The sequence below is a fragment of the Haliotis cracherodii genome, unplaced genomic scaffold (genome assembly GCF_022045235.1).
Source record: "Haliotis cracherodii isolate W230 unplaced genomic scaffold, xgHalCrac1.p SCAF_22, whole genome shotgun sequence".
Taxonomy (NCBI): Eukaryota; Metazoa; Mollusca; class Gastropoda; order Lepetellida; family Haliotidae; genus Haliotis; species Haliotis cracherodii.
Genome location: NW_027266278.1, coordinates 8379917 through 8404960, shown reverse-complemented (window position 1 = coordinate 8404960; position 25044 = coordinate 8379917). Strand labels below are relative to the sequence as shown.

General features: G+C 40.6%; 1 protein-coding gene across 1 annotated transcript in view; it reads right to left on the bottom strand.

Moving 5' to 3' along the window:
- The window catches only part of LOC139471462 (trichohyalin-like), a 70005-nt gene that overhangs the window by 28643 nt on the left and 16318 nt on the right, over positions 1 to 25044 (bottom strand). The window contains exons 3-4 of the mRNA XM_071253823.1: positions 3721 to 4401; positions 2396 to 3626 (exon numbers count right to left, since the gene is read on the bottom strand). Of these exons, the coding sequence (XP_071109924.1) occupies positions 2396 to 3626; positions 3721 to 4401 (1912 nt within the window). The remainder of the gene's footprint in view (positions 1 to 2395; positions 3627 to 3720; positions 4402 to 25044) is intronic.

The window sequence follows — 25044 nt, the reverse complement described above, 5'->3', positions numbered from 1 at the left end:
GGGTTACATTGTTTTTCGAAAAGGTACAGATCAGATGGTATGTTATATTGTTTATTTTTATATGCTTGCAATGAGAAATGCTTATGGTGCTACATTTGATGTAAGGTTTCATATAATATTTAGTGACCCGTAATGATCCGGGGCAGAATAGGTCTTCAGCAACCCATGCTTGCCATAAAAGGCAACTATGCTTTGTGTTTAGAGGCGACTTACAGGATTGTGTGGTCCAGACACGATTATTTACAGACCAACATCATATAGCTGGAATATTGCTGAGCGTGGCGTTAAACAACAACAAAAAACAAGTATAATATTTAGTAAAAGTGATTTCAGGATAATTATATTCATTTGTAGGTTTGTAAATAATGCTGCAAAAACATTTGAATTGTGTGTTGACTGAAATAAAACATTGCACTTATACTATTTGACTTTTGCATAGCCTTCAACAGGTGCTTGCTCAATGAAGATCTGCGTTTCTACCGACCGATGTCTCGAAAATCGTATGGGTTGTGCCGTCTGTGTCCATGGTAATACATGTTGGAATATAACGAATTAACTAAGGGGTGTAAATGGAAATTTATAGAGTGATCATTGTGAATCAAAATGATTACATTGATAATTATAACTTTACATTGTCAGCAAGTCATTTATCAATTCGATGGGAAATCATCATTAGTATTTAGATATTTGGGCTTGAAATTACATTTTTCAAATTGCGATTTATGTGTGGCATTTCATAATGTAGTTTAATTTGTATTGAGATAAGATGACATAAACTAATCATTTACGCATTTTGTACATTTTTCATTGGCGTGGCATTAGTGCTTTAACTTTCTGGAAGTGTTCCATGTAATATGAATTTTATACATCTGTACATGTTCACAATGTCCTGGCTCAAATTGAAAATATCGACTTCGTCTTCCAAGCATATTGTTCAATAATTGCCATCATACACAGATTACGATAACCCCGACGCGGCATCCAAGGCAGCTACTGTCTCTCCAGGTAGGACAAAACCTCCATCTGTGTTACATTCTACACATTTCTACTAAGAAATTAGTTTATTTGATGGATAGTACTATCGGCGCTATAAGCCAATCCTAGACTTGGTATCAGGATCCAGTAAATGTGCAAAAGAGGTCGCCTAGGAAGAACTACTTTCAAGCTTCATACAACGTTTCAATGCCTTTTTTCTCAATACACTAACATTCCTAAATGCTTAGGTTGTTGTAGACAAACATGGCTACAAATCCTTCAGCGGTATTTGATAAATTCGAATATTGTGTTCATACTCGGTTACTTAATGTTTCTTCATTTAGTGAAATTACATCTTTAACGTCTTCACTTTTGCTCATGATGTCAATCACTGGATTGTCTGGTCCAGGCGCGATTATTTACAGACCGCCGTCATATAGCTGGAATATTACTGAGTGCGGCGTAAAACAACAAATCAAAACAATATAATTTTTATAAATTTACATAGTTGCTTTTGGACAGATATCTTATGAGTTGTAACATATTTGGTCTTTCGGAATAGTGTCTTGTGATGTTCATATCACTTTGTTCATTGAAATATTTACAATTGAAGTTATACTAGAATTCATCTCCAAAGTAAAAAAGAGACCTGTGAAGATTCCGGGGTGGAATAGGTCTTCAGCAACCCATGCTTGCTGTAAAAGGCGACTATGTTTGTCGTAAGAGGCGACTAACGGGATCGGTTGGTCAGGCTCGCTGACTTGGTTGATGCATGTCATCGATCTCAATTGCGTGTATCGATGCCCATGACATCAATCACTGGACTGTCTGGTCCAAATTCGATTTTACAGACAGCCGTCATATAGCTGGGATATTGCTGAGTGCGGCGTTAAACATCAAACAAATCTTTCTATAGAAGTAAAGTCACACATCTGCTTGTCCTGGCATTATAATCTCGTAACATAGAACATCAAAATCAGAATCATACCTACATATCTCAGCTCCAATATCATGAAAACACACATGGTTATGGTAGGGTGATCCCTCAGGAGGGTTGTATGCAACACCAAGTACTAAACCATACTCAGATAGCAGTATCTCAGATGGTATCTTGACTAGAAGTAAACAGTCACTGTTAAATGGGCTGTGTGAGACATACATGTTGATAGTATTCTCCACTAGGATTGCTAATCCTCCTGATCTTGTGTCAGTTGATCTGTTCTTAGTGTTGGCTGTGTAGTTCATTATATCTGAGGCGTCATAGTCATCCAATTTAGTCTCAGCCAGGAGAATGGCGTTTTTGATGATTTGATGCACTGGAGAAAGTCAGGATTAATTAGTTTACTCACACACATTAATAAATGAGAAAGTTAGTTGGGGGGGGGGGGGGATTTATGTGTCTCGGTAGTTGCACCTCTACTTTCTGGCTCGTGCTGTCTGGCTCCTGCTGTGTGGCTCCTGCTGTGTGGCTCCTGCTATCTGGCTCCTGCTTTCTGGTTCTGTTTTCTGGCTCCTGCTGTCGGCACCTGCTTTCTGGCTCTTCTGTCTGGTTCCTGCTGCCTGGCTCCTGCTGTCTGGCTTCTACTGTCTGCCTCCTGCTGTCTGGCTCCTGCTTTCTGGCTCCTGCTTTCTGGCTCCTGCTGTGTGGCTCCTGCTGTGTGGCTCCTGCTTTCTGGCTCCTGCTGTGCGGCTCCTGCTGTGTGCCTCCTGCTTTCTGGCTCATGCTTTCTGGCTCCTGCTGTCTAGCTCCTGTTTTCTGACTCCTGCTTTCTGGCTCCTGTTGTCTGATTCTGCTGTCTGGCTCCTGTTTTCTGGCTCCTGCTTTCTGGCTCCTGCTGTCGGCTCCTGCTTTCTGGCTCTTCTGTCTGGTTCCTGCTTCCTGGCTCCTGCTGTCTGCCTCCTGCTGTCTGGCTCCTGCTGTATGGTTCCTGCTGCCTGGCTCCTGCTGTCTGCCTCCTGCTGTGTGGCTTCTGCTTTCTGGCTGATGCTTTCTGGCTACTGCTGTCGGCTCCTGTTTTCTGGCTCCTGCTTTCTGGCTCCTGTTGTCTGGTTCTGCTGTCTGGCTCCTGCTTTCTGGCTCCTGCTTTCTGGCTCCTGCTTTCGGCTCCTGCTTTCTGGCTCTTCTGTCTGGTTTCTGCTGCCTGGCTCCTGCTGTCTGCCTCCTGTTGTATGGCTCCTGCTTTCTGGCTACTGCTGTCGGCTCCTGTTTTCTGGCTCCTGCTTTCTGGCTCCTGTTGTCTGGTTCTGCTGTCTGGCTCCTGTTTTCTGGCTCCTGCTTTCTGGCTCCTGTTGTCTGGCTCCTGCTGTCTGGCTCCTGCTTTCTGGCTCCTGCTGTGTGGCTCTTCTGTCTGGTTCCTGCTGTCTGGCTCCTGCTGTGTGGCTCCTGCTTTCTGGCTCCTGTTTTCTGGCTCCTGCTTTCTGGCTCCTGCTGTCGGCTCCTGTTGTCTTGTTCTGCTGTCTGGCTCCTGCTCTCTGGCTCCTGTTTTCTGGCTCCTGCTGTCTGGTTCTGTTTTCTTGCTCCTGTTTTCTGGCTCCTGCTGTCCGGCTCCTGCTTTCTGGCTCCTGCTCTCTGGCTCCTGCTGTCTGGTTCTGCTGTCTGGCTCCTGCTTTCTGGCTCCTGCTGTCTAGCTCCTGTTGTCTGGTTCTGTTTTCTGGCTCCTGCTCTCTAGCTACTGCTGTCTGGTTCTGCTGTCTGGCTTCTGCTTTCTGGCTCCTGCTGTCTAGCTCCTGCTTTCTGGCTCCTACTGTCTGGCTCCTGCTGTGTGGCTCTTCTGTCTGGTTCCTGCTGTCTGGCTCCTGCTGTGTGGCTCCTGCTTTCTGGCTCCTGTTGTCTGGTTCTGTTTTCTGGCTCCTGCTTTCTGGCTCCTGCTGTCGGCTCCTGTTGTTTTGTTCTGCTGTCTGGCTCCTGCTTTCTGGCTCCTGTTTTCTGGCTCTGTTTTCTGGCTCCTGTTTTCTGGCTCCTGCTGTCTGGCTCCTGCTTTCTGGCTCCTGCTCTCTGGCTCCTGCTGTCTGGTTCTGCTGTCTGGCTCCTGCTGTCTAGCTCCTGTTGTCTGGTTCTGTTTTCTGGCTCCTGCTCTCTGGCTCCTGCTGTCTGGTTCTGCTGTCTGGCTCCTGCTTTCTGGCTCCTGCTGTCTAGCTCCTGTTGTCTGGTTCTGTTTTCTGGCTCCTGCTGTCTGGTTCTGCTGTCTGGCTCCTGCTGTCTGGCTCCTGCTGTCTAGCTCCTGTTGTCTGGTTCTGTTTTTTGGCTCCTGCTGTCTGGTTCTGCTGTCTGGCTTCTGTTTTCTGGCTCCTGCTGTCTGGTTCTGCTGTCTGGCTCCTGCTGTCTGGCTCCTGCTGTCTAGCTCCTGTTGTCTGGTTCTGTTTTCTGGCTCCTGCTGTCTGGTTCTGCTGTCTGGCTCCTGCTGTCTGGCTCCTGCTGTCTGGCTCCTGCTTTCAGGTGAAATATTGCTACTTATATTTAAACATCATCGCTCCATCACTCCTATTCTGTTTGGTATTTACATATGCTGAATAAATCTTGAATAAACACAGGTAAACCGGTAAAAATGCTAAAAAGAAGGTGCAAGGACGGCGGCTGTCCAGGCAATCTTAAGTGCGACAAGGGAAGATGCAAATGTTCGGGGAGATTACGTTTCAACCCTGCTGACAACACCCGTATCGAGCGTAAGTCAAAACTGATACACAATGACATCTCGTTACTACAACTGAGGTTTTACAAGTTATTATGTTTTGTTTCCTTATCAATGATCCACAGTTTTATAAGCGGTCGTACCTGCCATATCCATGAGATAACCACAGTTAAATTTGTGAGAACAATATACGGCGCCTGTATCTCCTCATATTTTCCTCCAGAAATGGGCTCACATTCCATATTTCTTAGTTTGACGGTGTGTAGGGGGTAGCCTAGCGGTCAAAGCGTTCGCTCGTCAAGCCGTGGACCCGGGTTCAATTCCCCACATGGGTACAATGTGTGAAGCCATGTCTGGAGTCCCCCGCCGTGACATTGCTGGAGTATTTCTAAAAGCGTTGTAAAAATATATTCACTCACTCACTCTAGGTTTGACAGTGTCATATCCTGCTTGAGTGTTTTAATAAAGTGATACACGTCTAAGACCTGCGTCAAATCGGGCCTACCTAGCTGCCACGTCATGATATAACTAAACAAATGTTGAAGCAGTGATAACCTCACTCACTCACCAAGATGATGTAATCCTCCTTTGTTTCTACATGCTAATTGTGTTCTATATCATCTTGTGCTATATGCAATATACATGTATACTGATGACTGTTTCAACTCTGATTTCTATTTCAAGGCTGTAAAGTGCAAGGAGGTCGATGGATGATGTACAAAGGACTTTTCCGTCACGGATTCTTTATTCGCAATACCAAGATTTGTTCCCGTAAATGTTTAGCTAAGACCTCATTCAGTTGCTTCGGTTACCACTCCATTGCCAAAACATTTACCTGTCAGGTCTTGGAGTCCTGGCTGGTCTGATTTTCCTTTAGAAACTGTTAAAAGAAAGCAAAACCTTTGGTACCTTGCAGCTAGAAATTGCGATGGAAAGACAATAGTAAATAGTGAATTTCAACCCTTCCGGCGAAATAGTGTTGAATGAAATAGTGTTGAATCAGCTTCCCAACCATCGCTGGTCTGTATCACCCAGCTTGTTAATTTAACGGTTCATATCAGTGACGACAATAGTTATGTCCTACTAGGTTACGAATTGTATTCATTTCGGGTACCCAATGAATTTTTTTTTCTTGATTTATTTTATAGGCATCGGAGGATTGGGTATAGGGGTAGCTGTGTCAAAAGAATATCTCACGGGCATGTATTTGGTCAGAAGGAGTTACTTAAACGTGCATTGTGACGAATATAATAAACATGTGGACAATTTCAAAGATGATTTTTAACATTTCCATTGATGCGGCATTATCAAAATGATTCGATCTACAGAATGCAAACGTTATTACATATCAGTGATAATTGTGATAGTAAGATTAACGGGAACAGATTGATCATGATGTTAACTATATTTCGGATTCGGGGGAAAGTTATTCCGCTTAAATCTATTCAGGGAAATGTATGCAATTACCAGTATTACCTGTGAAATAATAATATATTGAGCTTTGTTGGATTCTAAAAATAAATATAAAAGACCTATTCGAGTTCATGTTTGTTTTTAATGCTGCAACGATGAGTACCATAGGTGATTGGCAACATTAGCTCAAGATAGACTGTGTTCTGATATTAATGAACAATTGTCTGTTACATTAGTGAATCAGTATCTATATATTAGGGTAGTACCTACATTAGTGCATGAAATTGTAAATCTATGGATCTGTAACTCCATCAGTGTGTGACGACGTGTCTCCATGAGTGTGTACCCCCATCATTGTGTGACGACGTGTCTCCATGAGTATGTACCTACATAAGTGTGTGACGACTTGTTTCCATGACTGTGTACCTACATTAGTGTGTGTCGACTTGTCTCCATGACTGTGTACCTACATAAGTGTGTGACGACGTATCTCCATGAGTGTGTACCCCCATCATTGTGTGACGACGTGTCTCCATGAGTATGTACCTACATTATTGTGTGACGACTTGTCTCCATGACTGTGTACCTACATAAGTGTGTGACGACGTGTCTCCATGAGTGTGTGCCTACATTAGTTGGTGACGACGCGTCTCCATGAGTGTGTACCTACATTAATGTGTGACGACGTGTCTCCATGAGTGTGTACCTACATTATTATGTGTCGACGTGTCTCCATGAGTGTGTACCTACATTAGTGTGTGACGACGTGTCTCCATGAGTTCGACCTACATTAGTGTGTGACGACGTGTCTCCATGAGTGTGTACCTACATTAATTGGTGACGACGTGTCTCCATGAGTGTGTACCTACATTAGTGTGTGACGACGTGTCTCCACGAGTGTGTACCTACATAAGTGTGTGACGACGTGTCTCCATGAGTGTGTACCTACATTAGTTGGTGACGACGTGTCTCCATGAGTATGTACCTACATTAGTGTGTGACGACGTGTCTCCGTGAGTATGCACCTGCATTATTGTGTCACGACGCGTCTCCATGAGTATGTACCTACATTAGTGCCTGAGTTTGTATATCTATGGATGAGTACCTACATTAGTGTATGACGACGTGTCTCCATGAGCATGTACGTACACTAGTGTGAGACGACGCGTCGCCATGAGTATGTACCTACATTAGTGTGTGACGACGTGTCTCCATGAGTATGTACCTGCATTATTGTGTGACGATGTGTCTCCATGATTATAAACTTACATTAGTGCATGTGTTTGTATATTTGTGGATGTGTACCTACATTAATGTGTGACGACGTGTTTCCATGAGTTTGTACATGTATCTTTTGAAGCTACAGCAACTGGCACGACGATACTTGTGTATAAGAATAAGTTGTTTGATGACGTGAAGCGCTTGTTGACCTTGCTGCCACAGTGCCTCAATAGACGCTCCACAATTGAGATGCAACCATTATGCAACATGAGAAAATGACTCTTACATTGATACAAGCCTTCATATCTGCCACGTATGAGGTACAATGAAAATTTATATAATTCCATGTTTATGTTAATTAATCCATAATATTGCCGTTTACGGTGCCTAGTGTTCCAGTAGAGTTCGTTCTTTCAATCATTTCTTGTTTAACGCAGCACTCAGCAGTATTCCAGCTGTACGATGGCGGTCTGTGAATATATCGAGTCTGGACCGGACAATCCAGTGATTGACATCATGAACATCGACCCACGCAATTCGGATACAATGATATGCATCAACCACGCTAGAGAGCCTTATCACCGGATCCCGTCAGTCGTTTCTCAGGGCCATACATGAAAGGAAAGAGCCCACCCTTTCCCGCACGATAACGTCGTATTGTGAGGACTTCCTGAAAACCGATAACGTCAAAGCGTTACCTTAATTAGCCAGCACACTTTCCAGTCATGCCTATATCAAACATTTCTGGGATGATGGAGATTAACTTGTTCGACATCCTCCAATCAACTGGTAAGAGTCAGACATGATTCACACTTTGAACGAGGACAAGCGACATCTTCAATGACTACCGCGATGCGACGGAGGGTACATGGTCGCATCCAGAGACCGGGAGGTCGCACACGTTATTAGTACAGGTCGCAGCCCTGATGAGGGTTCTAAGAGTTTCACTAACATAGAAATACTGACGTGAATAGCAATGATGATTTATTAGCCATGGTGTCATTAACAAGCGCTACATGCCTATCTTTTTCAGTTTCGGTTTTGTACCATTCGATGTCATACCGACTATCATACCGGTTCGACAAGATACGCGAACACCTGGTATCATCATTATTTAAAAGTGATTCATAAACACATGCTCATGATATAGACGGAATTGTACAATGATCTCTGCTTTTAGAAGGTATTTCTTATGATTACGGAATGTGTTTAGTTGCTCTTATTAAAAAATTAAAAAAACTTGGCCACCATAGACAGGACTTTCTCTTGACAACATCATGAGGAATTTGGGGTTAAGACTTCAAGGCAAGAAGTATGCATTCCCATGGGCACCAGTTGTGCTCCCCTTAGCGATCAGCTTCTTTATGCATTTGCTTCGGAATTCCTTTTCGGACTGGCAAAATCTAAACAACGGAATTCGTCCAAGATATTTTTAATGATTATAGAAAGGGTTTATTTGAAGTATTAAAAGGTCATTCAAGGAAGTTGGATGTCTTAGGCAGTGACGGATGTAAACTTCTATCTCCAACAAAATCCCTGTCAAACCAACTGATGTGAGTGGGCACGTAATCGGAAAATCATGATTCTGCTATCGGATTCAACATACAGGAATTCTATACATACTTCCCTATAAGTATGCATAATAGCCTTTAGTTTACCGGGCCAGAATGAATGGACTAGTCACCTACAACAAGGACTGCTTCACGTGAAAAGAATGTTTTAATGGTAGGGAACCTGCGAACAACCGTAGTCAGGGCTATACTTCACCAACAGCGTGTATACATATGTTATTAGGCTGCTTGTCCATCTTAATCCCATGGAACACAAATACAACTGATCGCGGTCGTCGTGTATACCGCTCAGATCACGGGAATGTTCTCATTGAAATGGTGCAATTGAATGCCTTGGACTACTATAAACTCCTCTCAACATAACAAACGACTCTTTGACAAGGCAGGAAACGTGAGATTATCGCGAACATCATCGTGCAGTAGAGACATTTAGTGGAAAAGGATTGTCTTTATTGTAGTGCTTGCAAAGACAAATACATACTGAGACCGTATTACCGTATAACTGCCGAGGGCATTGCTTTTTTTTTAATTCAGATATGGCATGATACCGTTGAGCTGAGTGTATAGTCTCATTGTACTCATATGCCAACCTTCAAGGCTTTCAGTTAATCTTGTCTAAGGTTTTGGTAGCAATTCAAGTTTTCAATAACAACAGCGATCCAACGTGAGAGGGCTAATATAAGGACGTTATTGAAGTCTCTGGTCCCTCCATACAGACACAAGCTTGTGTTCCCAAGGAATCCTACTTGACCTCGGTAGTCCTCATGGAATTCAATATTGCCATTGACCTGTTTGATTGATTATGATTCACATCAAGCCTACTGTAACAGCAATGCATATCTAGTTGGCCTTTAGATAATTATATAGGTGTGTGTAGTATAGATTGTCTATTCTAGGGCAAAATAGCTTCTCGAAAATATAACCCTTGGGGCTTTTTCATATCAGATTGGGGTAGTCTAGTAGTTAAAGCGTTTGCTCTCCACGAAGACCCAGGTTCGATTACCCTAGTTGGTACAATGTGTCAAGCCCATTTCTGGTGTCCTCTCATCCCCGCCGTCATATTGCTGGAATATTGCTAAAACGGCGTAAAACCTTACTTACTCACTCACTCGTATCAGATCACCTAGGTCACTTCGACTGCCGACTGAGATGAACTTAACCCATACTGTCAGGAATAGTTTTTTAAGCCGTTTCTAACAATATTTACATTAACGCGAAGAACCATGTGCAATCCTGTTCATCTGTATTTTCTTTCATAGTTAGAAACAACATGACAAAACACGGGCACATGCTGAAGCTTATGTGCTTTGCGAAGAATTGGTCAATACAATAGTCAAAGAAGAGCTAAAAGCTTTGGAGACGCGAGTTTCTGAGTTGAATATTTTCTTTATTTCTGTTTTCTCTTTCTGAAAAAAGTAGCTTCATATGGGTATATTGCTTGAACCTCATAGCCTGGTCGACGAGGAAATCTTTAAAATCCGTCACTACCGAGCGAATAAACCAGGAAATCACTATTGACCGACGTGTTAGTTATATGTGTCTGTGCACAATGCATGGTGAGAAACTCGTGTCGGAACTCAATAAAAACGGGAGAACTCTGAATTGCGTGTGGAGCCGAGTGTCATTAAACAGCCAAAAACTTAATTTTCACTTTGGTAGCAAACCTGGCGTTGTAGTTCCAATTCTCAAATGCGTGATTATGTTTTTGCACATCTATTGTTATGAACTGTATTAAACTAAAATGACAAAAGGTCCGGAAAACCTTTTCAAGACTATATTGGCATTTCTAGACATATTTTGATATAAGTATATCGATCAGTACGGCAAATATTGTTTGTTCCATATTTCATGACAATAAGCCATATTTTTGCCTCGATCATAGTTAGAACATGTCACCCGGCTCAGAACATGTCACCCGTCCTCGTACATGAATGGTTAGAAAAGAAAGCAATACAAAAGTGTAAGTAATATAAACTTGTATCGGAAATAAGTATCATTCCCTTCTTATTGTTGACACCTAATAATAAGATAGATAAACTATTTGCCTTTCTGTGAAATTTGAATAATATATACATGGTATAAAGTTCCAGATGAGAAATGTAGACGGCCAAAAATGGAACTGACGTTATGTTGCTCGACATGAAGGGTAAATTGACGATTGGAAAAACGAAATCATCTCTCTTGTACAGCTTAGTACTAACTCTGGCATCATTTTGAATGGTGGCATGGGTACTTCTTATTATAATACATATACATTTGGAACATAGGAAAAGAAAGCAGCGACGCTTAACGATTTCTGGATCATTGCATATCTCTATCACGAACAATAAGCAAAATCGCTGTTGCTCTCCTAGCACTACACATACCGACGTTCCTCTGTGAAGAGGTCTAGGCAAATATCATCTCATTGTAAAGACAGATGAGATAACGATTAGACAATTTAAAAGACTTAATCATCACTCAGGAAACAAAGCATTCGCTGAAAACAAACATGCGGAAGTGTTTTCACCCAACCACCTCTGGTCATCGGTTTGGTCGTTAACCGATTCTTGTCCCCCTGTGTCAATGAGAATATCGGTTCTGAGAAATTAAATTTACTTATCGGTCGTTCGCGTGATACCCTCGATTAACTATCACCTTCCGTTTGAGATTGTGTATAAGGCAATAGAGTCGGTCAATATCTGGCATAGGAATATTATTTTCACAATACATAGGGGTCCAGGAAGACCAAGAAGAACAATACTCGAAGCACGTTAATGCTTACGCTACCTGATGTTATCAGTTAAATATATCCTTGATAAATACTAACGGATATATAATTTATATACTAAAGTAACTGTGCAATACAGATACTATTGCAATCCCTTTGCAGACGTTATCTTCAGCAGGGCATCACTCATGACTTGCAACGGGCCGGTCGCCCTCGTGTGACGTAATGTCCGCAAGACAAACATATTCGGTTGGTGCAGCCAATACAATTCCTATGTTGAGACCAAGTAGTGGCTGAATCGTACTCAACCGGTTGAGGGAACACAACATCCAGCCCCGACGACCAGCGATACACCCAGTTTACCTTTCCGTCTCTGCCAGGCATGCATAGCTTAGTGGAGACAACCTCTGAGGATCAGCAGACAAGATTGGGACAGTATACCATTCAGAGATGAGCCTAGGTTTCATCTAGACATTTCTGATGGTCTTTGAAGGGTCTACAGGCGGCCAAGAGACGCTTGTGTCACGCAACGTCGTCAGTTATGGGGTGGAAGTGTAATGGTATTGGGTGGCATCACAATTCATGGGAGAACACTATTCGTCATTGTTAATGGCAATTTGAATGACGTACGCTACCTTGTTCTACTCATGTTCTACCCTTTGGGCAAATGCAGAGTCGAAATGTTGCGTTGCAGCAGGAAAATGCCCGCCCAATGTTGCAGGTGTTTCAACAGACCCTTTGAGCCAGCATCACACTGCTGTATTGCCATGGCCGGCCGTATATTCAGACCTTTTCCCTATAGAACATGTCTGGTATGAGATGGATCGACGCTACGGTAGGACCAGAACGAGCCAGTAACGATAGCGCCATTTCGCAAATCTTTGGTAGACATTTGGCACAACATGTGGACCCTATGCCTCCCTTGCATTAACGCAAATGGTTACATTGTTAAATGATTTGTTGCACCACCCCTATTTCAGGGCGTGTAGCTGTTTCCTGTGAACAGGTACGAGTGTTGTCAATGCATTTCTGATGATAAAACATTGTTTCAAACCAATGACCAAAAAAGTGTGTTGTTATTTTCAAAAGTATGACATTGACACTACTTTGTATGAAGCATATTACTCTTTTTGCAGTGAGTATATATCTTTAACACCATAAGATAATATTAACATTTAATAACATCAATGAAACATTTAACATATGGCACTGTGATAAGACGATGGTGTGAGGAGTAAGTGAGTGATTTAGTTGACGCCAGAGGCTTTTATAAAAATCTTACACAGAAGAAATGATGCCATCATTATTTGCATAATGCTTGCCAGACAGTTCTTACTTCACGTTTGGGAAGACGTGGACTTCTTACCGTGCCGCATCTGGTGATTCTCCTTTGGAACCCCAGATGACAGAAGCCATGTCCTTGCCAGATGATGGCTTCTTTGGAGTTGGAGACAATCTAATTATGACCAATGGTTATATTGATATAATGAATCTCAACGTATCATAACTAAATATTACACAGAGCAGTGGGAGTATTAATATTTGGGCGACCTCGCGAAAACTGCCTCCCCTTACAACTTAAAGGGAATGTTTACAAAAACAAAAAGCCATTCCCTTTGGTGAATGTGTAATGTGTCAAGGAAGTAAGGTTTTATAAAATGCCTTTTGTCGAAATATTACGCAGAATGAGACAAGGTGTGTGCTCCATGGGAAAAAAAGCCTGGAACATTTCGTTCCACATTTAAATGTCAGTGTCAACGTGATTGCCATTAGTGTGTGGTATCATAGGAATGATGGAGAGAAATGCTTGAAGTGTTTTATGAGGGAACTTTGCATTTGATGTCAGGCTGCCGGTGCTCCACTCTGAAAGCATCCTTGCTTGTAGAGCAGCTTGTCATGTTTAACTCGCACTACAATCTCATACACGTGCATTCGTCTTCAATTTTGCCAGGAGTTTGCTAAACAGTTCATAGGCATGATCTATATGTAAGCATTGTTGAGGAATCCCAAACCGATAAGCAGATGAATGAAGTGTTTTACCTGAAGGTTTTAAAGTCCAAGCAAAGACAGTTTGTTCAAAACATGTAAAAGTAACATTCATATCTCAGGTCTATCACTGGTTAATGTTTCAATGTCATTTTCAACTTATCATGACATAACCATTTAGATGGTTCAGGAAGTACGACCTCATATACAATAGTGTCAGCTGCACATGTGATGAAGTACGTCAGGAAATAATTTTTAGGGTTATTTTTTATGTTTGAATTGTTCTCAAAGTTTACTGCACATTCTTCAAACATGAACTATGTGTATCTTTTGGGATACGGAATGTGTTAAACTAAGCTTGAATGTTCAAACACCTTCGCGATAACCTACACTGGCTTTTACCCCCAGATACAATCTCTACCTCTAATCGTCGTCTATGTCTACACCTGCGCCTACATTCCCATCTACTTTTACATGTGCATTTGCTTAAACATCAACATCTACATTTACCTTATCGTCTACGTCTACGTATACTCCTACATCAACGTCGACGTACATGTTTAGTGTACACATTCATCTACATGCATTTTATCAGAAACGTTCAAGCCATGTTTGATTACAACTTTTAATATAGCGGACGCGTTAGTATTACTATTTGGAACTTAGGGCGATAAGGCTCGACGTCAGCACAAAGAGCCATATTTAGCTTGCATTTGTATGGTGTAATAACAACCAATCCGTAAACATCAACAATTGGACATCAACATCGAAAATGTACAACGGCATCCCTCTGGGCCACATTTCAACAAGCATGTAGTAGTTTGTGTTAACTCTGTTACATATTAATTACATCTACCCACGAAAGCATTTAGTCAAGCTGTTAAGTTAGGAACCGTTTTTAAGAAAGGAGCTCTTCCTTACCTTAAGTTGTGGAAGGAGTCCAGTGAAATGCATTTTTTGCTTCTACATTATTATCATCAACATGTACATCTGTGTCAACATCTACATCTACTTCTTTAGCTAAATCTACGTCTACCGCAACGTTTTCTGCGTCTGTTTCTTTATGTACATGTACATCCAAGTCTACTTATATATCTCCATCTACACCTACCTCTACGCTTACATATAAATCTACGTCTACGACTCTATCTTAATCTACTTATACAGATTCACCTACGTTTTCATCTATATACACGTCCTACGTGTACGTCTACAACGGCATCTACCCCTACATTATAAATGAGAGTGAAAGTGCGTTAGATGGGTCATACGTAGATTGTAGCATTATTCCCCCGACTTTACTACTACTTCACACAATGTCCCGATGTAGCCAGTCGAACCCAGCCTTCAGCATGAAATGTCAACGTTCTCATCGCTCGGCTTCACTCTATCGCACACCAAGAAAAGATGTGGTATTTGTGCTCATCATATTCTGGGCATATGACCACGACTAAAAACTGGTGTTCATAAAGATTACTCCTTTCCTTGAAACAGTCACCAATATAAACATTGTAGATACAAATAAACCTATTTCCCTTGAAGCTGTAATAGACATAAATATTGTATATCAAAATACACCAAGGGTATTCAGATTTCCGGAATAACGAGGCCATTGACGTAGAAATACGTGTTCACTGCTTCCATTGTTAAAAGTTTATGTAATAATATAAAGTCAGTATACTGGCTTAGCAGGGTTTTATGTGATTTTACTGCCAAACAGTTTATGGGTTAATATGGTTTCTCATGACAAGCATGTCCCTGGAACAACTTATTTTCACATGTCTTTATTGATTATTAAGTCTAGGTAAACATGATTTCACGTGGTTTTATTGATTATCAGGTTCCTGATTTACAGTATTTCATGGGATTTTATTATCAGGTTCTATGGTAAACATGGTTTCAAGTGGTTTTATTAATTATCAGGTTTCTAGTTAACAGTGTTTCATGTGTTTTTATTCATTATCAAGATACTGATTAACAGCGTTTCGTGTGGTTTTATTGATTATCAGGTTTCAGGTAAACAGTGTTTCATATGGAATTTCTGTCAAGCAGGATTCGGGTTTATATACTTTCATTGCTCATTTGGATTTAGAATAGATGTAGTTTTAAATATCTGGAGTCTTCCTCATCGCCACCGATCTACGCTTAATGTGCGAAAGTCAACACTCCAGTTTTGATGACAAAGAATTGATGAAAAAACAATCAAAGTAAGAAAACCCCAGATATGATATATTTTTAATGTTACTAGAAAAATAGGATTGATATAACAAACTGCGGCTTACCCCTGATTCATCATGTAGCTGACAACGACTGTGCGGTGAAATGATACAGAGTAAACATCAGTGTCAGCTAAATCATCACTGGTTCATTCTGTGCATGTTGATACCAAGCCAACATGCCCCTGCCAATGACATTCATTACTAAAGCCCCGGCTCATTAATTCCGACTCTTCCAGACATGGGGGGTACTATGGGACAACCTTTGATAACGCCAGGCATTGATTTTCTGCTGAAATTGTAGGCGATGAGATTATGGACTGTAGCAACAAATGGCAAGGTGTAAAATGCAACACAATTCTTACACCTAATTTCCAAGTGGTATATTGATCCATAGCCAGTTCGTCCCCCACAAATGACACGCAGCTTATTGGGAAACTGGTCCTTCAACAAAATCGCCGTTAAACTCAACAGGCAAACATTGGCCTAAAAGATTACTTCCGCATCAATACATCAATGCATGGATAATAAACTCATTTTGACATGGTGTTCCGTTAACTTTTTTTCTACTATCATTAGTTTCCTGTTGTTAGTTTTTTGAAAAAATGAAACTCAGGACTTGTTTGCTTTGTATTACTTGCACAATAGCTATAATTCTTATTATTTTGTCCTCAGTATTCAATACTACTGACGCCATTGATTTCGAGCTGTTGACACTACCTTTAGAAAATAGTGCAGGAACAATAACACAGATGCATTGAATTCATAATTGGCACAAACCGTGAGATATAAACATGTGGTCATACACTGTAATTCAACAAATCGGAAAAGTGTGAAAATCAACCTAATCCTTACAACTAACTGTAACCACCCCTGACCATAAAGGTGGAGGTTTTATGAGTATAGATGACTTTGTTTATTCCCTCACGGTGTTAATGGGAGTATTGTTTCTTATATTGTGAATGATTTAGTGTGGATATATTCTAGGATTACCTTCTCACCCAGTGTAAATGGCCGAATAGACGGGCCAAGACATTATTTACAATAAAAAAAACCCGTTATACTACATTACATGCTGTCTGCAGTGATGCGGACTTTGACGTTAAGCAGCAATAATACGTCACCAAGGAGATCATACTGTTGTGGTTATAAGCATAACATATGAAATATTGTGTCTCTTGAGTGCACATGCTGACACTGTCTAGGCACATGTTCGACTGTCTTGTTGAATCATATACTCATATACAAAAGAAGATCGTATGCTTCTAGAATTGTTGTGCTTAATCCCCTTGTCTCAAGTCTCCCGTTAATATCTCCATGTACTTACAACATTGCAATGATAATAGTTAGTCAGCTGGTAATTCCAGTTTGTTATTTGTTGTTGTTGTTGTTGTTGTTTAACACCGCACTCAGCAAGATTCCAGGTATATGGCGGCGGTCTGTAAATAATCGAGTCTGGACCAAACAATCCAGTGATTGGCATCATGAACATCGATCCACGTAATTGGGTTGGTTGGTTTGTTGTTTCACGCCGCACTCGGCAACATTCCAGCTACATGACATGCATGCACGAAGTCAGCAAGCCTGACCACCCGATTCCATTATTCGCCTCTTACGACAAGCATTGTCAACTTTTACGGCCAGCATGGGTTGCTGAAGACCTATTTCACTTGTACTACAGTTGACACGAACACTTCACCTACCTCCAAAACCCGCATCCTGTAGTGCCATCATCCTACCGTTAATTGCTGTGTCATTACAGAGCCCGTCTTACATGTTTCAGGACAGTGCCGGCTTGTGTGTTTCATGATGAAAGCACCATTCTTGAATGTATTATGACAGCACTCGTCTTGAATGTATAATGACAGCATTCGTCTTGAATGTATAATGACAGCATTCATCTTGAAGGTATCATAACAGAACCGCCTTGAATGTATCATAACAGCACTCGTCTTGAATGTATCATGACAGTATTCATCTTGAAGGTATCATAACAGAACCGCCTTGAATGTATCATGACAGAACCATCTTGAATGTATCATGACAGCACTCGTCTTGAATGTATAATGACAGCATTCATCTTGAAGGTATCATAACAGAACCGCCTTGAATGTATCATGACAGCACTCGTCTTGAATGTATCATAACAGAACCATCTTGAATGTATCATAACAGAACCATCTTGAATGTATCATGACAGAACTCGTCTTGATTGTATCCTGACAGCACCATCTTGAATGTATCATGACGGTTCTCGTCTTCAACGTATCATGACAGCATTCATCTTGAATGTATCATGACACCACATTCTTTAATTATCATGACAATACACGTCTCTTGAACGTACCATGACAGCATTCATCTTGAATGTATCATGACAGAACCCGTCTTGAACCCAGGCCATGAATATGTTTGACATACGAAAATTTCATTTAATCCTGGTCAAAGGATCTGAAGAACTTAAATACAATATGTGTGAGGACATTATTCCTTCGTGGTAATTCATCTGTAAGCATGGGAGTAATCGGACGTTGATTCTTGAATGTATCAAGGTTTGTTTGTTTGTTGTTTTACGCCGCAACATTCCAGCTATATGACGGCGGTCTGTAAATAATCGAGTCTTCACCAGACAAGTGATTAATATCATGAGCATCGATCCACGCAATTGGGATCGATGAGATGCATCAACCAAGACAGTACCCGTCTTGAATGTATCATGACAGCACTGTCTTGAAAGTATCATGACAGTACCCGTCTTGAATGTATCATGACAGTACCTGTCTTGAAAGTTGTATCGTACAGAATCTACAACTGTTAACAATCTCCTCACAGCGCTTGGTAAGTCAAAGATTATCAATTTACAATAACTCCCTCTTATTGAAACAACCGATTTGAAGGCCGCATCACAGCGGAAGCCAATATCTTTCAAAAATATTGTACTTCTTTTTCAGTCATTGTCGGTAGGCATATTTTAGGTACACTTATGGGTCACAAAATGCACAGTTGATGTGATTATAATATTCAAAGTATGTGTGGGACCCGATGAATGTAGAAACAAAATGTGTGAACACATTGTTCCTTCGTGGTAATGGGTCCGTAAGCATGAGCGTAATCGGACGTTGATTCCATAGCGTTATCTGAGCAAGTAAAACATACACAACGGCTTGCCAAAAATTCATGGTATGTCACTGACAATAACCATAGGAGCAACAAAACCCTGCATGAACTTGGAAGTTGTTGTAGCTGTAGTCTGATGCTTGACTCTTTATGTTTGCTAATGTTGCCAACAGCGGCATCATTCAGGAAAGATAGCTGGTTCTGTAAGGAACCAGTGCCCTGTAGATTGTATCTATGATATAACATTTCTACAAAAATACAATCAAGATCAAACACAGCAATTTACCATAACTGTCAACGAACGTTCGGTGCAGTATTAAAGTGTAAACAAGGTTGTCAAGTAAATCATCACTGGATCTTTCCGTGCATGTTGGTGCCAAGCCAACATGCCCCTGCCAATGACATTCAACATGTCTAATGTCATTCTGACTTCCCTAGACACGTGTGGTGCGCTGGGACGACCTTAGATAACGCCAAGCATTGATTTCCTGATAAAGTTGTTAGCAACGGGATTAATGACTGATGCAACGAGCCAACAGGTGTGAAATGCATAATTATTCTTACAACTAGTATAATCCTCCAAGATTTATACGCGAAACCTGTTCCTCCACCTTAATTGCACAGTTCATTCCCATGGAATCTGTTTCATAGGAAAATCGAGAATCGCTATTCTCTGGTGGTGGAGTTTTATATTTACATTACTCTCCGGTAATCTGTCAAATATATTTTAAACTATAACTTGTTTTAGAGATGTCATTACCGCAATCAGATTGAACGGTACAAAAAAGGTCAATGAAACGACATGTTTGTTTGTTTGTTTGTGTGTTTGTTTATTGTTTACCGCCGCACTAAGCAATATTGCAGCTATATGACGACGGTCTGTAAATAATCGAGTCTGAAACAGACAATCCAGTGATTGACATCATGAGCATCGATCCACGCAATTTGAATAAGATGACATGCATCAACCAAATCAGCGAGCCTGACCACTCGATCCCGTAAGTCGCCTCTCACAACAAACACAGTCGCCCTTTACAGCAAGAATGGGTTGCTGACGACCTATTCTACCCCGGATCTTCACGGGTCAAAACTACACGTGTATCAACAACGTATTTATCCAGAACGAACAAATAATGTGATATAAACATGTGTCAAACTAATAAGCATCAAATAAGCTTCAAGTGTGAAATTCAAAATAATTCGTAGATCACGCCAAGCAGCTGCACCTCATTAAACCTTCCTCAATACTGCTATATATACACACTCAAACTCACGACAAGATGAGGCATATTGTTGCTATATTTAAAGTGTATGGGAATTAGTTATTTCAGTATTGTCACTTGCGGCACATTATTCTGCTTCTATTGACAATGATTTGTGTCGATAAAACCATCAATTTATGACACTACCAGCCCAACATAGAGGGAATTTACAAATGCACTGCATTCTCCGGCATGTATATGCCACATTGATTTAAAAGCGTGGTAATTCATGTTTGTTTGTTTGTTGTTTAACGCCATACGTAACGTTCCAATGGCGGTTGGGATTTTATCGAAAATAATACATTGTCCGTGAAAATTCTTGAAAAAAATCATAATGCTTAAGAATGTTGAAATACTGAAAGAAAAAGCAATTGTCTCTCTCAAAACAACTCAATTGTTACAAGTTTTTATTCTAACAATAATATTCTGGTTCATAGTTTTAATTAGAACAATACCTGGTTTTCAAGCTGTAGCTGACAAGATATTAAACTCCAGCCCAAACCAGATTATCAAATGGTCGGTCCCAGAGACAAGTTGTTGTTCGAGTTAAACATTGCTAAGCTCAAGCAGTGCTCTCCTGTTGTCCTAGTTTTGTTTGAAAATAATTTCGGACTTATGATTGCAAGGTGTGTTAGTAAACCGAATGAAAAATGACCATTTAGTGATCGCAACGTTAGCACATACATGTAATAACGATGTCGCGCGAGGCTCAAGGAGAGCAAATTCGACATGTAGCAAATACCAAACATTGCAACTGATAGTCTACCAGTTTATGTACGCAGTCATCATATACGAGACTTTATTTGATTGCAGATCATGTGTGTATTCATTCATCACAAACAACACCTACGTCTTAAGCTCGGAGTACAATTATTTGTACTTGCTCATAATGCTGCTGACACGATCCTGCCACAACGATTAATACATGCGCATGCGTCCTAATAATCGCTATATGAATATATTCTCTGTCAATAACCCCCACATAACCATGGAAGCTGAATTCAATGATCTAGCTCAGTTAGGTTTATTATTCTCCAAAAGAGTAGAAAAGTACAAGCATGTAAACAAAGTATTAATATGTGACAAGATGACAGTATGTCATGCATGAATAGGTTATATCTTTTCTGTTTTGTGTTTTCTTACTGCTTTAAATATTTCATCAATAAATCTCGATAGGTTCTTAAGATACCTCGTGTTTTGACTGGATAATAAGCTCTTGAATGTATTATAAATTAGACCAATTATTTTGGTAAGCAGTTGGTATCCATTCTAGCCAGGGATTGCTTACATCATGATTCCTTTCAACAATGTGATAAATCATTGTGAAAGTTTCTTATCACACACAGGTGCTGCGATGTTATGCCAGAATTTAATAACTTTGAGATAGTTATGCGTAGAGGTTCCCTGCCTAATTCGCCATAAACCATAGCCTGATCACATTGGCAGTTGTTGTTGTAGACCTTGACGCACACACGTTGCCCCAAAATGGGCGTGGATATATATTCCCCCTGGATGTTCTTTCCAGGCGAAGTAACATCTCAGGTACAAAATTTCCAGAGAATTATTTTGTCAAGGATATTATTCCGCAGCCAGCTATCTTACTTACACTGGAATATTTTCCATATGAATATTCCTTCCTCGGGAACTATTGGACCAGGAAACATTAATCGTTTACATGCTGCCAGAGCACATGGTCCCTCAGCATGCAATGGTTATTATGATACCGACTGGTCACTGGCCTTAATGAACTAAATGAGCTGTTGGTAAGTGTTGGTAAGTAAATTATTAAGAGGTTTACTCTACCATCCTGCTCATCAGTTTGGCTGGCCTATCCTTTTAATTGAGTATTCTAATTCACCCACAGTGTCTACGGGAGTATTATATTTTGGGATTACCTTATCGCTGAGACTGTGTAAACGGCCAAGGAGACAGGTCAGGATATTACTTAGAAAAACGACTTCATACTACATTAAGTTTTGTCTAAAGAATTGGTGATGTTAACAGTTCGTAACTGATGTCCAGTCCAGTGCCACAAGAACATCACAGAATATTCGACATGTTTCTATAACGCTTGACATCAATCCATGCTATTCTGGAGGTTTACAGATAATTCGAATATCTAAATATAATAACTTCCTCACCACTGCTTATATTAAATAGCAATAAACTCCTGACAACTAGTCATTGTCCAAATACAATACAATGAGCTTCTACGGAATCTGAACAGGAACTATGTAAAACAGTTAGGATAATTGTTTAACAATATATTACACTGCCATATAACACACATATTTAACCTCGATAGTTCAACCTTTTGGGTTTCCATGTCACTAAAAGACGACATGATGTATCAAATATCCACAACAATAACCTTGGGCGGCTTTACTTTTGACATTCTGATCTTCCTAATTATATTCGTTTTCTAGATAGAGAAATCACATATGCTCGTCAGTATACTTCACTGTCTCTTGCCGAGAGATTAGGAGCCTCGACAACGACTGACAACAAAGTTCTCGTGGCGCGACTTCCTTTGGAGATGTTGTCAGCTCAAATTATCAAATCAAAATTTAGTCAAGTCAGCTTGACCTGTCAGTCAAGGCATGATAATTTACCGACGGTGTCTTATTGTCCACAGTCGGTTTTAATGTCTCCTAAAGGTGCCGGGGAAGAACCTCCTAAATGTCACTCCTGTGATGAACTGTCAAGGGGGAGATCGCCAGGGATTCCCAGTTTAGGCAGAAAATCTGGCATCGAAATTTAAAAGTCTCTATCATACATTGTGATAATTTGTTGAAATTATTTGCTTTTATCATATTTAATACAGTTGTCATATCTTCATTGTCCCTGCTTGTTTGATCAGCGTGGTTCAATGTATGTATTGTTTGTTTTTATCACTTAATGGTTGAGCTATTGCCGATACGACGGTAAATATTAACTCATTCATTAACTCGATCATTGACGTGTATAATCAGAAAAATGTAGCACTAGCTGATATTTCCTTTTCAATTTATAATATTAATTATCATCTGATTTTAAGTATTATCTGAGTTTCACATCATAAATATTCATATATTAGGTTTACAAATAGAATTATGTGTGACTTTGACATTCTTGAGATAATCGATGTTTTAGATGTTTTTGGTCTGGTTTGTTGTTTAACGGCGCACTCAGCAATATTCCAGCTATATGATGGCGGCCTGTAAATAATCGAGTCTGAACCAGACAATCCAGTGATTGAAATCATGATCATCGATCCACGCTATTGGGATGGATGACATACATCAATCAAGTCAACGAGCCGTTAGTCGCCTTTTACAACAAGCATGGTCACCTTTTACGGCAAGCATTGGTTGCTGAAGACCTATTCTATCCTGGAATCTTCACGGACCGTTTTACATGTAATTTTGCTCAGTGAAGTAACTTTCCAAACGGCATGTGAATATGTTTCGGTGAACAGCCCAATAGATGAAATTGTGTGAAGTGATTTGCAGTCATGAACAGCTTCCGAAACATGCATACAGATCCTATTTCTAAACTTTGTTGGAAACATACGTCACTAATTTATTAAACAAGCTTCATCGGTTTTTAGAGCTTGAAAGTAGTTCCTGATATGTGACCTTGTTTATCCGTTGTTTAAGTTTGCTAAGATAGCCAACACAGCGAGTGTATCAGTGCGATGGGTTAAATGCTGGTTTGAACTATATTCGAGTGATATATTATCGGGATTTGATATTTAATGGAGAAAAACGATATTATTGAGATTTGATATTTAATGGAGACAAAATTAAATGTCCACACATTATATCAAACACCAGGGATCAACACTGTCAATTAACTGGGACATCTTTAGCTTCTATTTGCAAACAGGGTCATGGGGGAATTGGTCGTTTAAGGTTGTCTAATTCGATGCATGGAGTTGCGACCCTAAGACATCCCAGCAACACTGATCGAATCCCAGATTCGTCCTGGTTACGTTTCTAGGTTTCTAGGTTTCTCAGCACCAGCGCAGGTTCGTGAGTTGCACCAGTGGAAAACCGTCTAAGACCTGCATTAATTTTGGTTGCCTCCCTCAACCTCATCAAACTGACACACTGTGATATGACTGAAACACTGTTTAAAGCGCATAAACTCACGTGATCGCTACTCACTCAACCATCCCCTCACTCACTCACTCAACCACCTACCCACTCGTAACGTCGTGTTTACAGATAAATCTTTTCAGTGCTCTCCGACTTGTTTTAAAAGACAATCGTTCATCTGTTACAGTTTTGAACTGTCCTTATTACTTTAATTGCAAAATATGACATGTTTTAGTCATAATATTCCTGAAATACTGCATATGTGTAACTAACTCACCCACTTTTTTTAACAAGAAGTTGAAATGGTCATGTTGAAATTCGAGATTTGGAAGGCATTGAAACTTATAAATGAAATTTGTTTTGGTCAGTCTAGGGTCAGTGCTTAACTCTGATCCAAGACGATTATAATATCCAATGACGTTTGTTTGTTTATTCTAGCTATATGACGGCGGTCTGTAAAATCGAGTCTGGACCAGGCAGTCCAGTGATTGACTTTATGGGCATCGATGCACAGACATGCATCAACCAAGTCAGCGAGCCTGACCACCCGATCCCGTTAGTCGCCTCTTACGACAAGAATAGTCGCCTTTTCCGGCAAGCATGGGTTGCTGAAGACCTGCTCTATCACGTATCTGCGTGTAGACTTATTCTACCCGGGATCAGCACTTTGTACCCGATTGGGGAATCGAAACCTGGCCTAAACCAGCGAACGATTTACCTACTAGGCTACCCATCGCCCGTTATACACATAACCAATGACATACCATGGACATCTGCCACATTACCCATGTGTTGCTGTATTAGAAAACCTGTTTTCTCTGTACCCCATGGGCTCAATACAACACTTCCAGACACTGAAAGAGGT